The sequence below is a fragment of the Chlorocebus sabaeus genome, chromosome 14 (assembly GCF_047675955.1).
Source record: "Chlorocebus sabaeus isolate Y175 chromosome 14, mChlSab1.0.hap1, whole genome shotgun sequence".
Lineage (NCBI taxonomy): Eukaryota > Metazoa > Chordata > Mammalia > Primates > Cercopithecidae > Chlorocebus > Chlorocebus sabaeus.
In genome coordinates this window covers 25,301,190-25,319,259 of record NC_132917.1, presented here as the reverse complement: position 1 = coordinate 25,319,259, position 18,070 = coordinate 25,301,190, and the positions used below count along the sequence as shown (strand labels likewise).

The window sequence follows — 18,070 nt, the reverse complement described above, 5'->3', positions numbered from 1 at the left end:
CCGTGTTAGCCAGGATGGTCTCGATCTCCTGACCTCGTGATCTGCCCGCCTCGGCCTCCCAAAGTGCTGGGATTACAGGCGTGAGCCACTGTGCCCAGCCTTGAATATTGGATTTTATCAGATGTTCTCTGCTTCCCTTGAGAGGAATGTATTTCCTCTTCACTCTGTTCATACAGTGCTGGGGCCAGCCATCTTTTTCTTAAAGAGCCAGAAAGTATATATTTTAGGATTTGCAGGCTGTATGATGAGTTCTTTGTCAAGCTACTCAACTCTGCCATTGTAGCATAAAAGCAGTCATAATAATTTATTAATTTAAATAGTTTATGTTTTTTTAACCTTAGCGTTCAGAATATTTCCTTTTGGAGCTCTTTTTGAAAAAAATAATTGTAACGTTTAGATTCAGGGGGTACATGTGCAGGTTTGTTACATAGTTTGTATTTTTCAACCTTGTGTTACCTTTACTGTTATGATTTTATATAATGTCCTTAAGCCTTTATGTTTTTAGACAGTATTTTTACATTTTCTGTTATGAACAGCAATGAAATTAGTTTATTCTTTCTTTGCTTAATATTTTCTCTTTTAGACTCTAAGCAACATGAGAATAAGGATCACATCTGTTTATCATGGTGGTGCCTTGATAAATATTTATTAACAGAAGAATGGAATATATTCCATAGAAATAAATGGGTAGTTTATGATTCTTACATAATATAAAATCCCTAAGAAAAATGAAAGGTGACAGGTGAGAAGAGTGATCCCCAACTCTGGTGCTAAAGCGAAAGTTCTCCAGTTGATTGTGCAGAGTACTTGATACCAGGCCTCCAACGCTCAGAGATGCTGATTTTATTTTGTCTTTTCTAAAGTTTGCCAATTTTATTGGCAAAGGACTGACTTTTAGCTTTATTGATCCTCTTTGTATATCTTTGTTCTCTGCCTCATTTGTGCTATTTTCATCTTCCTATTTAGGCAATTCTGTTATTTTTCTAACAACTTATGTTGGGTTACTAAGGCCGTTTGTTTTCAGCCTTTTTTTTCTTATGTAAGCATTTAAGAATAAACTTTCCTGTGATTGTTTTTTTGCATCCCAAGTGTTCTGATATTTACTATTTTTCATGATCAGTTCTCTATATCCTCTAATTTTTATTATTAATTACTTAGAAATATCTTTTTATTGATAGGTTGGTTGGTTGGTTGATTGACTGATTGATAGAGACAGGGTATCGCTGTGTTGCGCAGGCTGGTCTTGAGCTCCGAAGCTCAAGCGATCCTCCCACCTTGGTCTCCCAAAGTGCTGGGATTACAAGTGTGGGCCACCACACCCGACTGGAGTATCTTTTTAAATTTGAAAGTAAATGTTTTAGTGAAAAAAACCTGTATAGCTTAATTGGGATTTGGGTCAGGAAATGAGGGAAGATCTGGAATCTTTGAATTTGTTAATTTATGTTTTGTGTTTTTTCCAAATATTCCATGAGTACTTGAAAATAATGTGTATGATTTCTGCATTATTTAGATGAAGCTTGTTGCATATTTCATTAAAATCTTTTTTGTCCTTGGTGATTTGATTGCTTGATCTTAATCACTGAAAGATATTAAATATTTCTGCTTTGATCAAGAGTGTTAAATTTTTCTCTGTACTTTTGTTAGCTTTCAAAACTTTAATTCTTGAATGCATGTACCTTTAAAATGTTATGTCTACCTAGGAAAGTGAATCCTTTATCCTTATATAGTTACCCTCTTTTTCTAGTAATGCTTTTGATGCATTTAAGTCTATTTTGTAGCATATTGATAGAGCTAATGCTGGCTTGCTTTCAGTTAGCATACTTAGTACAGTATGTATCTTTTCGTTCTTTTACTTAAAAAATTTCTTAATTCTTACGTTTTTGTCTCTTATAAGTAGCATAAGCTAGAATGTTTTTTAAAAAAACAATATGACAGTCTTTGCCTTGTCACTGAAGAGTTTATTTTGTCTGGCTTTTAAGAGTCAAATTCTGTAAAATATTTGAAGAGGTTTATTTGAAGCTAAATGTAGTGACCATGGCCCGTGACAGAGCCCTCGGGAGGTCCTGAGACCTCCCAAGGTGGTCGGGGTGCAGCTTGGTTTTATACATTTTAAGGAGACATGAGACGAAAATCAGACATATTTAAGAAACATATTGGTTTGGTCCAGAAAGGCAGAACAACTTGAAGAGGTCGGGGGCTTCTAGCTTATAGGTAGATTTAAAAGTTTTCTGGTTAAAAATTGGTTGAATTTATCCAAAGACCTGGGATCAATAGAAAGGAATGTCTGGATTGCAATAAGAGGTTGTGGAGACCAAAGTTTTCTCACACAGATGAAGCCTCCTGGTAGCAGACTGCAGAGAAAACAGGTTGTAATATGTTTCTTTTTGCTTTTTTTTTTTTTGAGACAGAGTCTCACTCCGTCACCCAGGCTGGAGTGCAATGGCGCGATCTCGGCTCACTGTAATCTCCACCTCCTGGTTTCAAGCGATTCTCCTGTCTCAACCTCCCAAGTAGCTGGGATTACAGGCGGCTGCCACTATGCCTGGCTAATTTTTGTATTTTTGGTAGAGATTGGGTTTCACCATGTTGGTCAGGCTGGTCTCAAACTCCTGACCTCAGGTAATCCATCTGCCTCGGCCTCCCAAAGTGCTGGGATTACAGCATGAGCCACCGTGCTCGGCCAATATGTTTCTTATTAGGCTTAAAGTCTGTGTTGTTATTAATGCCTGAGAGGTACGGTGAGGCATGATCCCAGCTTCCTATCATGGCCTGAAACAGTCTCCCAGGTTAAATTGTAAGAGCCCAGACTGAGGAGGAAGTTCATTCAGATGGTTGGGGGGCCTTAGAGTTTTATTTTTGGTTTACCTATTCATCATATTTTATGCTTCAATTTTGTCCTTTTTTTGATGTGTTCCTTCCTTCTTTCCCCGTCTTAGAGGAACTGAGCTTTCTTTCTTCCTTCCATCCCATTGTTTCCCTCTACTTGGTTGTGAGTTATATGTTTTTCTGTTCTTTATCCTGGAAATATCGACATCAATTAAAATATAGCTTATCAATATTTGTAACTTTTTTCAAATATGAGGGTATTGGAATATTTTTGGGTACCCCTTAATGAAATTTATACCATTTTTAGTATTATCTTTTTTAAGGGCCAGGCGCAGTGGCTCATGCCTGTAATTCTAGTACTTTGGAAGGCCGAGGCAGGTGGATTGCTTGAGCCTAGAAGTTTGAGACCAGCCTGGGCAACATGGCGAAACCCTATCTCTAGAAAAGTACAAAAATTAGCCGGGTGTGGTGGCATGTTTTTGTAGTCCCAGCTACTCGGGAGGCTGATAGGTGGAAGGATTGCTTGAGCCTGGGAAGTCAACGTTACAGTGAGCTGAGATTGTGAAACTGTCCTCCAGTGCCAGGGTGAGTGAGACCCTGTTTAAAAAAAAGAAAAAAGATATCTTCTTTATCCTACATATTAGATTTTGGTATTATTTTGTATAATCTAATCCATTTAGTTATTACTTTCTTTTTTTTTCTTTTTTCTTCTTTTTTTGAGATGGAGTCTTGCTCTGTCGCCCAGGCTGGAGTGCAATGTCTCAATCTCAGCTCAAGCAGTTCTCGTGCCTCATTCTCTCACACGCGTGCACCACCACAACCCAGCTAATTTTTGTATTACTAATAGAGATGGGGTTTCGCTAAGTTGGCCAGCCAGGTCTCAAACTCCTGATCTCAAGTGATCTGCTCACCTCAGCCTCCCAACGTGCTGGGATTACAAGCGTGAGCCACTGTGTCCGGCCATTTAGTTACCACTTCTTTGCTTGGCTGTTATTCTTATTTTTGTTAAATTCAGATAAATGTAAATCTAAATCAAGGTGGAGAAAGGCTTGTGAACCCCCTGCGTTTCCCTTTGTGGGATGCTTTCTCTTTTTTTCCTAGTTCACCCACTGAGAGAGTCATCCTTACAGTGTTCAGTGGTCTTGGTTGTATTTGTATCTTCCTCTCTGATGGGACCTCTGGCCTCCTCTCTGTCCCTCAGGGTTTTTATTCTTACTGCCAAGAAAAAGATAACAAAATCATTTGTGTTAGTTATTTGGACTAATAATCTGTTGAAAAATTTCTTACTTCTTACTTTGTTATTTTTGATGCAGAATCTTGCTTTGTCGCCCAGTCTGGAGTGCAATGGTACAATCCCGGCCCACTGAAACCTCCGCTTTCGCCTCCAGGGTTCAAGTGATTATCCTGTCTCTCGAGTAGCTGGGATTACAGGTGCTCACCACCACGCCCAGCTAATTTTTGTATTTTTAGTAGAGATGGGATTTCACCATGTTGGCCAGGCTGGTCTCGAATTCCTGACCTCAGGTGATTCAGCCGCTTTGGCCTCCCAAAGTACTGGGATTACAGGCATGAGCTACCGCACCCAGCCAAAAATTTTTTCAATCATAAATGGTTGTGAAAAATTTCAGACAATTTAACATTAGATGACATTTACATCTTCTAGCTCTATAATCTCTTCTCCCTTCTTCCTTTTTTCTTCCTCATTCCTCCTCTCCCCATTTGCATTGCTTTTTAAACAAAACACATTTACTTCCTGTGTCTTCCATGGATTTGTTACAGGAAAGGGGTCCCGTTCCAGACCCCGAGAGAGGGTTCTTGGATCTCACGCAAGAAAGAATTCTTGGCGCATCCATAAAGTGAAAGCAAGTTTATTAAGAAAGTAGAGGAATAGGCCGGGCGCGGTGGCTCATGCCTGTAATCCCAGCACTTTGGGAGGCCGAGACGGGCTGATCATGAGATCAGAAGATCGCGACCATCCTGCCTAACACGGTGAAACCCCGTCTCTATTAAAAATACAAAAAATTAGCTGGGCGTGGTGGTGGGCGCCTGTAGTCCCAGCTACTCGGGAGGCTGAGGCAGAAAAATGGCGTGAACCAGGGAGGTGGAGTTTGCAGTGAGCCAAGATCGAACCACTCCAGCCTGGGAGACAGAGCAAGACTCTGTCTCAAAAAAAAAAAAAAAAAAAAAAGGGCTGCTGGTTGCCCGTTTTTATGGTTATTTCTTGACGATGCTAAACAAGAGGTGAGTTATTCATGCCTCCCTTTTTTAGACTATATAGAGTAACTTCCTGACGTTGCCATGTCATCTGTAAACTGTCATGGCCCTGGTGGGAGTGTAGCAGTGAGGATGACCAGAGGTCACTCTTCTCACCATCTTGGTTTTGGTGGGTTTTAGCCAGCTTCTTTACTGCAACCCGTTTTATCAGCAAGGTCTTTATGACCAGTATCTTGTGCTGACCTCTTATCTCATCCTGTGACTTAGAATGCCTTAAACATCTGGGAATGCAGCCCAGCCGTCTCCGCCGCATTTTACCCAGCCCCTAGGTAGGATGAGGTTGCTCTGGTTCTGCTCTGACAGGTTGGCTGAGCACCTCCCTCAAATCCCATGGCTTCCTGGAACACAGTGTGGAGTCCTCTGCCCTACCTGAAGAATCCTAAAAACATGGGTGTGTTATACACAGAATACTAAAAGGAGGTGGCTTCTCCACTACTTTGATTGTCCTCCTCTGTCAGCTTTTCTTTGCTAACGTCCAAAATTGTATCTACAGTTTGTCTAACCTTTTCATTTTGTATATTTTTAAGAGAAAGTAGATGAGAGTTTTTTGCACTAGCAACACAACTTCCCAATTTTAACATATTTATTCACTCAGTAACTATTTCAGGTGCTAGTTTTATTGTGTTCTAGTTAGCATTGAACAGTGAACAGAAACAACAACAAATGGTCTTAGCCTTCATGTAACTTCGTTTCCTGGAAGTGGCAGTGCAGTAGGAGCCACATGGGGGAAGCACTGGGGTCCAGGATGAGTTGGTCTGAGGAGGTGAAGGAAAGACTGGGGCGGCCGCACTTGTGAAGGCCCCGAGATGAGACAGCTGAGTGCAGTTGGGTGACTCTGTGCAGTCCAGACTGATTGGAGTTGGTTGTAAGGTGAAATTTGAAGAGTGTGCCTGAGCCATACCTTTTGTTGAGCTAGGTAGTACTGTGTTGTGTTTCTTGAACCTAACTTGATTATAAAACTCTACTGGGGCCAGGCATGGTGGCTCACACCTGTAATCCCAGCACTTTTGGAAGCTGAGGCAGGTGAGATTGCTTGAGGTCAGGAGTTCGAGACCAGCCCGACCAACATGGTGAAACCCCGTCTCTACTAAAAATACAAAATTAGTCAGGTGTGGTGGCACACACCTGTAATCCCAGCTGCTCAGGAGGCTGAGGCAGGAGCATTGCTTGAACCTGGGAGGTGGAGGTTGCAGTGAGCCGAGCTCACGCCACTTCACTCCAACCTGGGTGACAGAGTGAGACTCTGTCTCAAAACAAAAACAAAACCCAAAAACAGTCTGTTGGGGCACTTGTTGAAAATGAAGATTCCAGGCCAGGCATGGTGGCTCACGTCTGTAATCTTAGCACTTTGGAAGGGCAAGGGAGGCAAATCCATTGAGTTCAGGAGTTCAAGACCAGCCTGGCCAACATAGTGAAACCTCATCTCTGTAAAAAATACAAAAATTAGCTGGGTGTGGTGGCACACACCTGTGGTCCCAGCTACTCGGGAGGCTGAGGTGAATCATCTGAGCCTGAGAGGTCAAACCTGCAGTAAACCGAGATCGCGCCACTGCACTCCAGCCTGGGCAACGTGGTGAGACTCTGTCTGGAAAAAAAGAAAAAAAAAGTGTCCCAGGGTTTCTTGCTGGAGATTTTGTTTCAGGAAGTTTATCTGCAGTGGGACCTGGAATTTTATACATTAGCATAGTGTCAGGCAATGCTTATGATCAGATGATACTAATTAAACCCTGGAATCATATGATCTTCACTATGATTGGAGTTAGCAGATTTAGCCTCATATCCTGCCTTCTGCTCTCAATACACACACATACACGTGCACAGGCATGCCAAATTGGCTGTTTCTTATCTCACTTTTATTATTTATATCTTTTTACTCGTAAAAAGACTTTGAAGTTGATCTGGCTTCTACATTTGTCATTTTTCTAAAACTTTTCCCTTGTCTGGAAATCAAAGGAATATTTGCAGTGCACTAAAATCTCATCTGAGGTTGCGTTTTTCTTCAACATTTTAACAGAGTAGAGCTTTATCCTTTTTCATGAAAGCATAATTACATGAAATATAGGAAGCTGTCAGTGGGAATCAGCTTTGGGCCAATATCTCAAATAAGAAGTATTTTAGTAGTTGTGGAGTTTGCAAGGAGTAGTTGCCAGGCATGGTCGGCTTATGCCTGTAATCCCAGCTACTCAGGATGCCGAAGTGGGAGGATCACTTGAGCTCAGGAGTTTGAGATCAACCTTAAAATAAAATAAAATAAAAGCTATCCTTTGAGGCACTAGATGAGGACTTTCCTTCTAAGAAAAGAGGAAAGATGATTGCTCCAGAAAAAGGCAGACATATGGGAGGTTTTAGAACCTGATTAGTAGAATATTGGCACAATATAATTTTAATAAGATTCTAAGGCTATTGTTTGCATCTAACTATTTACACATTATTTTGGGATTTGCAGTGCTATTAGATTTCTAAAACATTGTTGTGGCGTGGCTCCCTAGAGTTTCTGAATTGTGTGCCATCCTATTAATCTCTGTATCTTTTTTCCGCTGGGCTTTATGGTGATGTATGTTCATAAGGAACAATGGCAAAGGAAAGCAGAGTGACCCTTGATTATTATTATTTTTTTTGAAACGGAGTCTCGCTCTGTCGCCCAGGCTGGAGTGCAGTGGTGAGATCTTGGCTCACTGCAAGCTCCGCCTCCTGGGTTCACGCCATTCTCCGGCCTCAGCCTCCCAAGTAGCTGGGATTACAGGCGCCCACCACCACACCAGGCTAATTTTTTTGTATTTTTTAATAGAGACGGGGTTTCACTGTGTTAGCCAGGATGGTTTTGATCTCCTGACCTCGTGATCAGCCCGCCTCAGCCTCCCAAAGTGCTGGGATTACAGGCGTGAGCCACTACTCCCGGCCGACCCTTAATTCTTGACTGTACCTGAAACTTCAGTGTAGAGATTTCTGGCAAACTTGGCTGGAACGTATGGAGCTTACATTTTCCCAAAGTATTACAGTTATCTTTGGACTTTTGTGATATTTTCTGTATTTCATCTTTTGCGGTACCCAAATCTGTCACTGCACTGGAGATTGAGTCTGAAGAAAGGCAGTTAGTTACACCAGGTGCACTGACTTTTTCCTATAGTTACTTTTCCATGAGCAAACATGGCCTAGTAGTCTGATCAATCATTAGTAACCTTTCTGTTCATCTGTTGGGGATGGAGCTTTCCTTTCCTAGCTGTTCACATTTGTTTTCTTAGTATTTCCCATAAAAATATTTCACAGAAATAAATATCTAGACATTAAAACTACCCATGGTAATGTAATGACAGGTTATGTATTGAATGCCCTTGAATCTTTGTCACCATTCTTTCTTTAAATCATTAGTTTTTTACTAATTAATATTTAATGTTTCCAATTTAGGTTGAGATAGTGATATATTAAGAAGCTAAATAGTAAAAGAAAACAGAACTGAATAAATTTAACAAAGGAAGTGTAAAACTTATACTCTGAATATTACAGAGCATTGTTGAAAGAAATTAAGGAAGACCTAAATAAATGAAAAGACATTCTGTGTTGATGGATTGGAGGACTTATTAATATTATTTATAAGATTGCAGTATTCCCTAAATTGACTTACAGACTCAATGCAGTCCTTGTAAAAATCCCAACTGGCTTTTTTGAATGAATGGACTGATCCTAAAATTCATAAGGAAATTTAAATGACCCAGAATACCCAAAACAATCTTGAAAATGACAAACAAAGTTGGAGGACTCACTTTCTAATTTCAGAACTTAACTACAAAGCTACAGATTCAGATTGTGTGCCGCTGGCATAAGGATGTACACACAACCAACGAGATAGAATTGAAAGTCTGGAATTAAACCCATGTATCTGTGGTCAGTTAATTTTTTGACAAGGGTGGCAGAATCACTCAGTGAGGAAAGAATAGTCTTTTGAACAAATGGTGCTGGGACAACTAGATATTCGCATGCAAAGGAATGCATTTGGACCTCTATCTCACACCATATTAAAAATTAACACAAAATGGATTATAGACCTAAATGTAAGATTTAAAACTGTAAAACTCTTAGAAGAAAACATACCTACACATCTTGACTTTGAATTAGGCAAAGCCATCTTGGACCTGAAACCAAAAGTGCAAATGACAAAAGAAAAAGAATAGATAGGCCAGGCACGGTGGCTCACACCTGCCTCTCAGCAGGCTTTGGGAGGCCAAGGCGGGCGGATCATCTGAGGTCACGAGTTCGAGACCAGCCTGGCCAACATGACAAAATCCCGTCCCTACTAAAAGTACAAAAGTTAGCCAGGTATGGTGGCACATGCCTGTAATCCCAGCTGCTCGGGAGGCTGAGGCAGGAGAATTGCTTGAACCTGGGAGGCGGAGGTTGCAGTGAGCCGAGATTATGCCACTGCACTCCAGCCTGGGCGACAAGAGTGAGACTCCCTCTCAAAAAAAAAAAAAAAGATAAATGGGACTTTATCAAAATGATAAACATTTATGCTTCAGTGGACACCACTAAGAACAAGAAGTGATAGCCCACAGAATGGGAGAAAATATTTTGTTAATCATGTATCTCACAAGTGACTTGTATGTAGAGTATGTGAAGAACATTTACAACTCAATAATAAAAAGACAACCCAATTAAAATATGGGCAGGGCTGGGTGCAGTGGCTCAAGCCAGTAATCCCAGCACTTTGGGAGGTTGAGGCAGGAGGATGACTTGAGCCCAGTAGTTCAAGACCATCCTGGGCAACATAGTGAGATCCCATCTCTACAAAAAAAAATATTAAAAATTAGCTGGGCATGGTAGGTAAAGTGTCTGCTGAGGGGAAGAGGTTTCTTTTTGGGATGATGAAAATGTTTTAAATTGATTGTGGTGATGATTGCACAACTGTGTGTGTAGTAAACACTGAGTTGCACACTTTAAATGGGTGAGTTGTATGGAATGTGAATTATATTATAAATACCATATTTATATAATATAAAAATACATAATAATGTAATATATATAATATATGATATATATAGATAGAGTCTTGCTCTGTTGCCCAGACTGGAGTGCAGTGGCACAGTCATGGCGCACTACAACCTTGAACTTTTGGGCTCAAGTGGTCCATCTCCCTCGGCCCCTAGAGCAGCTGGTACTACACATGGGTGCCACCTTGCTTGGCTCATTTAAAAAAAAAATTATTTTTGAGGCTGAGTCTTGCTCTGTTGCTTAGGCTGGAGTGCAGTGCAGTGGTGCAGTCTCAGCTCACTGCAACCCTCTGCCTTCTGGGTTCAAGTGATTCTCCTGCTTCAGCCTCCCAAGTAGCTGGGACTACAGGCAGGTGCCACCATGCCCAGCTAATTTTTTTTTTTTTTTTTTTGAGACGGAGTCTTGCTCTGTCGCCAGGCTAGAGTGCAGTGTGGCGTGATCTCGGCTCACTGCAACCTCCGCCTCCCAGGTTCAAGCGATTTCTCTGCCTCAGCCTCCCCAATAGCTGGGACTACAGATGCACGCCACCACACCCAGTCAACTTTTTGTATTTTAGTGGAGACACAGTTTCACCATGTGGTCTCAATCTCCTGACCTCGTGATCCACCTGCTTTGGCCTCCCAAAGTGCTGGGATTACAGGTGTGAGCCACTGCACCCAGCCTAATTTTTGTATTTTTACCAGAGACAGGGTTTCGCCATGTTGGCCAGGCTGGTCTCGAACTCCTGACCTCAAGTGATCTGCCCTCCTCAGCCTCTCAAAGTGTTGAGATTACAGGTATGAGCCACCAAGCCTGGCCTAAATTTTTTTTCTGTAGAGATGGGGTCTGGCCTAAAATTTTTTTCTGGAGAGATAGAGTCTCTCAAAAAAAAAAGGCTGGTTTTAAACTGCTGGGCTCCACTGATCCTCCTGCCTCAGTCCCCTGAACTACTGAGATCACAGTCGTGAGCCACTGCATCTGTACTTTGAATTATATTTTAATAAAGGTTTTACATTTCAAAAGAGAAAGTGGGACTGTATAATATATATAGAGAGAGTGATAAATATTTTGTGAGAACCAGGTATCACCTGAGGAAATAATTTTAATCATGACATCAGGAGGAAGGTTGATTGAAGTGAGACTAAGATAAACCTTCACTTTTTGGTCAGTATACAAAAAACAAAAACCTGGAAAAATCCTTCCTTTAATCCCCCCACCCCCCTCCCCCATACCATGTAATGAAAACAAATGAGAGATACCTGTAAATACTGATACAAGATAATTTGTGCCAGTTCTCTTTCCCCTTATTGAGTCAAAAGTTGCTGCCAGATTTTATAAAGGCAGGATAGGTGAAATAAATCTCGCATGGGGGGCCAACCCTATCTAAAGTGGCCTTAAATTCAAGGAGACTTCATTTACAGCAATTAAAATGAGAACAAAATGTGATTTATAGAGTCGTGTATAATTTTAGGCTTTGTTCTAGTTACTCTGGCCATATATCACTTATCCCTCAAACAATCATTAATTTTATTTATGCATTTTGTGGGCCTAGACTCAGAACAGCGTTCAGTGCTGATGTCTTGACTTTGCTTCATGATGCCTGAGGTCTCAGCAGAAGAAAAGGCTCAGGGCTTGAATCATTTGAAGGCTCACTCACCTGTGCGTTTGGCAATTGATGCTGGTTTGGTTGGTGGACTGAGTTCTTCCTACGATCCTCTCACTGTGGCCTCTCCACATCAGTCTGGGCTTTCTCACAGTATGGCATCTGGGCTCCCAGCGCAAGCATCCCGGGAGAGCAAGAGCAGAGCAAGCTATGCCGTCTGTTATCATGTCTCCAGAAGACCTGCGCTGTACTTCTGCCGCATTCTGTGCAGCGAGGCAGTCACAGTGTCCTGGTCAGATTCACGTGGAAGGAGAGAATCTCTAGATCTTGATGGAGAGGGACAACATACTAGAAGCACATAAAATACTGTTCTAGAAATACTATTGTGGGCGATTTTTTTTTTAAATTTTTTAGGAAAATACAGGCTGCCACAGACCCATAAGGGGACCTTACAGGCAGCCGGTCCATTCCCTCATTTCCCAGGTGAGGACACTTACATGCAGAGGCACACCGCATGGCCACAGTCAAGGGGCATGACCACAGTCGTATTCTGTGGTTGGTCAGGCTGGGACAGGAATGCAGCTTTTCTGACTCTAGGCTTGGGTCTTTCTCATGATGCCGCCCTACTCCCCTTTCCTAATCATGTAGTTCAGTCACTCATCTCGTAAGTGTTCCTCTCCTTGGAGCTTTCTCCAATAAGCAGACAGGCTATCAGGAGCAAGACTAGCAGAGTTCCAGCACGTGTTGGGGATGCATGTGTTTCTTATCCTTTTCTCCCTCCATTGTTTTAATTGACCCTAAGTTTTTAAACAGAAGAAGTCCTAGCTGACTGGTATACTATGGCAATACAGTAGAATGGAGTCAATTCCTAACGTTTGGAAACTAAGTGGTAAATCTAGTTGAGCATTTCTGTTTGCCTTTTTTCAGGTGCTCAGAATTTTGATGTCATACGACTATCAACTTACAGAACAGCCTGCAAATTACGATTTGTACAAAAACGATGCAACCGTGAGTCATTTCTACTCATTTCTGTGATAGCTGGAGAGAGTTCTCAATATTAGAAAAGACTTTAACATCTTTTAGTTATATTGTGATGCTAATTGAATTATTTTTTATCTGAAGTATTTATCAGGATGTAAGCTTTGTAATGGAAGAACTTGTCATTTCACTCCTTTGTCCCTCAAAATGTTTAACAAACAATCATGGAACTAGTTTTGAGGGTGGTGTAGTATTAATGTTCTTTAAATGGGAGAATCGATTTCTCTGTCACTTTTATTAAGGAAATGCTTTATACAAAATGTTTTATACAAAATTAATACAGTTTATCAGCTGCTGGAGGAATAGTAAAACAATGTTTTTGATAAAGGTATAATTGGAATTGATTTTCTTGATTAAGCTTAATGTAACATGAATCAACCTTTTCTATAAATAATTGCTACCATGTGGATTATAAAATAAAGTGTGTGTCTGTGTATATGTATATATATGTCTGTGTGTATATATGTAATCTTTCTTCTCTTTATTTCCACGAAGATGAACTAGCTCATGACAGAATTATTTTACTTTTCTCATGTTTGTGTGTATCAGTGGAAAAAGGGTTTTATACAATGGAAAGAACATTAACCTTAGAATTGAAAAACCTTGGTTTTAGACCTGGTTTTGCCATTTATTATAAACAGGTAATCTTGGGCAAATTACGTTACATCTGATAAATTCTACCCTACTTTGGGCTGGGCGCAGTGGCTCACGCCTGTAATCCCAGCACTTTGGGAGGCCGAGGGGGGCGGATCACGAGGTCAGGAGATTGAGACCAGCCTAGCTAACACAGTGAAACCCCATCTCTACTAAAAATACAAAAAATAGCTGGGCGTGGTGGTGGGTGCCTGTAGTCTCAGCTACTGGGGAGGCTGGGGCAGGAGAATGGCGTGAGCCTGGGAGGCAGAGCTGGCAGTGAGCTGAGATGACACCACTGCACTGTAGCCTGGGTGACAGAGTGACTCCGTCTCAAAAAAATATATAAAAAATAAAATAAAATAAAATTCTACCCTACTTTAAGTCTTACTCACAAATCTTAACTTAAAATTCTCTCCGAAGAATTTATCATGCCATCCTAGATCGAAGTGATGTTTCTTTCTTCAGTGGTTTCTCAAAGTATTATTTTTTACATTATGGGTTGTGACCCATTAATGCTTCATGAAATCATTTTGATGGGCTGTAGCCAGAATTAAAAACATTTAATAGGAAAAAAAGGAAGAAAAATAAAATATTAGAATGCAGCTCGTGTGGTAAGGCTAAAACATGCTCTAAAGGCTAGAACTTTTTTTTAAAAAATATATCTAGATGTATGTATGTGTTTGTGTATGTGATGATTTAAATATATTTCTGTGATGATTTAAATATATTTATATGTCTAGATGTATATATGTGTTTGTGTGTGTATGTGTGTATGTGATGATTTAAATATATTTCTGTGCTTGTGGTCAAAAAGTTCGAAAACCACTGCCATAGAGCAACTCATTTTATAATTCTTCCCATAATTATTCTTGGGAAACAGTAGTCTACGTGTGGAGTGTTGAGAGCCTGAGTAGGCTAGTGGCATTAGTAATACAAAGGAAAAGATGCGTTGTTCTAAAGGGTTTTTTTTTTTTTTCCTAAAGGTTTTATTTTGTTACCTTTCACATAGGATTCTAGAGTTAATCTGAAAAAATTTTTGAGAATGTGTGGGATAAGTAATAGTCAGCTTTCAGCTTTTTCCATATATACGTTCACTTGTTCCTTCATGGTTTTTTTCTTTTTTTTGAGACAAAGTCTCGCTCTGTCGCCCAGGCTAGAGTGCAGTGGTGCGATCTTGGCTCACTGCAAGCTCCGCCTCCCGGGTTTACGCCATTCTCCTGCCTCAGCCTCCCGAGTAGCTGGGACTACAGGCGCCCACCACCATGCCCGGCTAATTTTTGTATTTTTAGTAGAGACAGTTTTGCCATGTTTTCCAGGCTGGTCTTGAACTCCTGGCCTCAAGTGATCCACCTGCCTTGGCCTCCCTAAGTGCTGGGATTACAGGAGTGAGCCACCACGCCCAGCCTCTTCATTGGATTTATTCTTAGGTCTTCAGTGACATGATACTATTATTTTAAAATTTCATTGTTATGTTACTGATGTATAGAAATACAGTGATCTTTAGATCTTAATCTTATTTCTAGCAGTTGTTCTCGACTCATATTAATTTATCTGTAGAATCTTTGATTTCTGTGTACATGGTTTTCTTATTTCTGAATAATGACAGTTTCAGTTACTCATTTCCAATACACTAATTATTTCTTTATCTGAATATTTATGTCGATTTGGCCTCAAGTACAATAGAAATGAGGACAATGAGCATTCCTTATCTCATTCCCATTATTGGAGCAAAACCTTTCATTTTACTATTAAGTAATATGTTTGTGGCAAGTCCTTTGTAGATAACATTTGTCTTAGCCAGTTTTCTGTTGCTTATAACAGAGTACCTGAAACTGGATGGTTTATAAAGGAAGAAATATATTTTGTATAGTTGTGGAGGCTGGGAGGTCTAAGATTGAGGGGCCATATAGGTTGAAAACCATCTTGCGGCTGGGGACTCTCTGCAGAGTCTGGAGGTCATGCACACCATCCCATGGTGAGGACGCTGAGTGTGCTAGTGCAGGTCTCTCTTCCTGTTTTTATAAAGCCACCAGTCCTACTCCCATAATAACTCATTAATTAGTCAATTAATCCTTGAGTAGATTAATCCATTCATGAAGGCAGAGCCCTCATGATTCAATCACCTCTTAAAGCCCACCTCTCAATACTCCCACATTGGGGGTTAAATTACATTTCAACATCATTTTTGCAGAGGACAGATATTCAAACTGTGACAACCTTAATCAGATTAAGAAAGTTTCCTGATAGTGTATTTCTTCATTTCTAAAAATAAGATTTCCTTTAAAAGTTGTCTTTTGATTATGATTTCTAACTTAATTTCATTTTGATCAGAGAGCATGACTCATAGGATTTTAATCCTTTAAAATTTATTGAGATTTGCTTTATGGCTCAGGATATGGTCAATTTTTTTTTTTTTTTTTTTTTTTTTTTTTGAGACAGGGTCTTGTTCTGTGGCCCAGGCTGGAGTGCAGGGGCAAGATCTAGGCTTACTGCGCTTCGCTTCCCAGATTCAAGTGATTCTCCTGCCTCAGCCTCCCGAGTTGCTGGTATTACAGGCAAGAGCCACTACACCTGGCTAACTTTTGTGTTTTTAGTAGAGACAGGGTTTCACCATGTTGGCCAGGCTCGTCTTGAGCTCCTGATCTCAAGTGATCTGCCCACCTCGGCTTCCCAAAGTGCTGGGATTACAGACGTGAGCCACTGTGCCCAGCCAAGGATGTGGTCAATTTTTATATGTATCTTTGTGTACTTGAAAATAAAGCATATTCTCTCATCAGTGGAGGTTGTACTTCGTGTAGTGCTCATTATGCCTACTTTGTTAGTTGTGAAGTGTAATCGTCTGTATCTGTACTTTTTGAGTGGTATTTGCACTATCACTTACTAAGAGAGGTGAATTAATATCTCCCACTAAGCTTCTGAATTCCTTTGTGTCACTTGGAGGTTCTGTTTATTTTTGTTTTATATATTTTGAGACTGTTCTATTAGATGTAAATACATGTAAAGTTCCTATATCTTTCTTTATTTTCTTTTTTTTTTTTTGACCACAGGATCTCACTTTGTCACTCAGGCTGAAGTGCAGTGATGCAGTCATAGCTAACTGCAGCCTTGAACTCCTGGGTTTAGGCAATCCTTCCGCTGTAGCCTCCCCAGTAGCTAAGACTACAGGCATGTGCCACTATGCCTAGCTAATTAAAAAAATTTTTTTTGTGGAGATGGGATTCCATTATGTTCTCCAGGCTGGTCATGAACTCCTGGCTTCAAGCTAAGCCAGGAGTGGGATTACAGACATGAGCCACTGCATCAAGCTGCTGATATCTTTCTTATGAATTAAAACTTTTATCATTGTTCAGTGACCCTCTTTATCTTTAACAATATGTTTTGTCCCACCATTAAAAAAAATATAAAGTTCATATACTATAAAATTCACCCTTTTAGAGTGTATAGTCTTTTCACTGAGTTTTAGTATATCCACAAAGTTGTACAACCATCATCACTATCTAATTCTAGAACATTTTCATCACCCCAGAAACAAACCACATACCCATTAACAGTCACTCCACTTTCCCTTCATCTCCCAGCTCTGGTGGGTACTAATATACTTTTTTTTAACGGATTTGCCTATGTGGACATTTCATATAAATAGAATCTTAGAATATGTGCTCTTAACTGTCTGGTATCTTTTACTTAGAATAATGTTTTCAGGGTTTATCCATATTGCAGAATGCATCAGTACTTCATCCCCACCTTTTTTTTTTTGAGATGGAGTTTCACTTTTGTTGCTCAGGCTGGAGTGCAATGGCATGATCTCGGCTCACTGCAAGCTCCGCCTCCCAGGTTGAAGTGATTTTCCTGCTTCAGCCTCCTGAGTAGCTGGGATTACAGGCATGCACCACCACACCTGGCTAATTTTGTATTTTTAGTAGAGATGGAGTTTCTCCATGTTGGCCAGGCTGGTTTTGAACTCCCAAACTCAAGTGATCCGCCTGCCTTGGCCTCCCAAAGTACTGGGATTATAGGCGTGAGCCACCATGCCTGGCCACTTCATCCCTTTTCATGGTCAAATAATATGCCATTGTATGCATATGCCACATTTTATTTATCTATGTATCTGTTGATGGACATTTGGGTTGTTTTCACTTTTGGCTATTATGAGTAATGTGCCTATGAACATTTGTACAAGTTTTTGTGTAGATATATGTTTTCAATTCTGTAGGGGTAGAATTGCTGGGTCATATGGGAACTGTGTGTAACTTCTTAAGGAACTCCTGAATTGTTTTCCAAAGCAGCTGCATGATTTTACATTTGCACCAGCAGTTTATACGAGTTTCAACCTCTTTACATCCTCACTGACACTTGTTTTCCATTTAAGTAAAAAGTCTAGCTATTCTAGCGGGTGTGAAGTGGTATGTTATTGTAGTTTTCTTTTGCATTTCCCTAATGACTAATGATGTTGAGCATCTTTTCATGTGCTTGTTGGCTATTTGTGTATCTTCTTTGGATAAATGTCTATTTAAATTATTTGCCCATTTTTAAGTTGGGTTGTCTTTTTTTAATTGTTGAATTGTAAGAGTTTTTATATGTCTGGATCCTAGACCCTTAATGGATGCTTGGTTTACAAATTTTTTTCCCATTCTTTGGAGTTGCCTTTTCACTTTCTTGATAGTATCCTTTGAAACACAGACTTTTAAAATTTAAATAAAATGCAATGTATCTCTTTTTTGCTGCCTA

At 40.3% G+C, this 18,070-nt stretch overlaps 1 protein-coding gene across 20 annotated transcripts in view; it reads left to right on the top strand.

Moving 5' to 3' along the window:
* Positions 1–18,070, top strand: part of DTNB (dystrobrevin beta) — a 300,375-nt gene that overhangs the window by 31,033 nt on the left and 251,272 nt on the right. For all 20 annotated transcript variants that reach the window (XM_073022855.1, XM_073022853.1, XM_073022854.1 and 17 more), the window contains exon 3: positions 12,596–12,676. Coding sequence is in view for 16 of the 20 variants with exons in the window: in XM_073022849.1 (XP_072878950.1) it covers positions 12,596–12,676 (81 nt within the window). In the remaining 4 variants the exon portion in view is untranslated. The remainder of the gene's footprint in view (positions 1–12,595; positions 12,677–18,070) is intronic.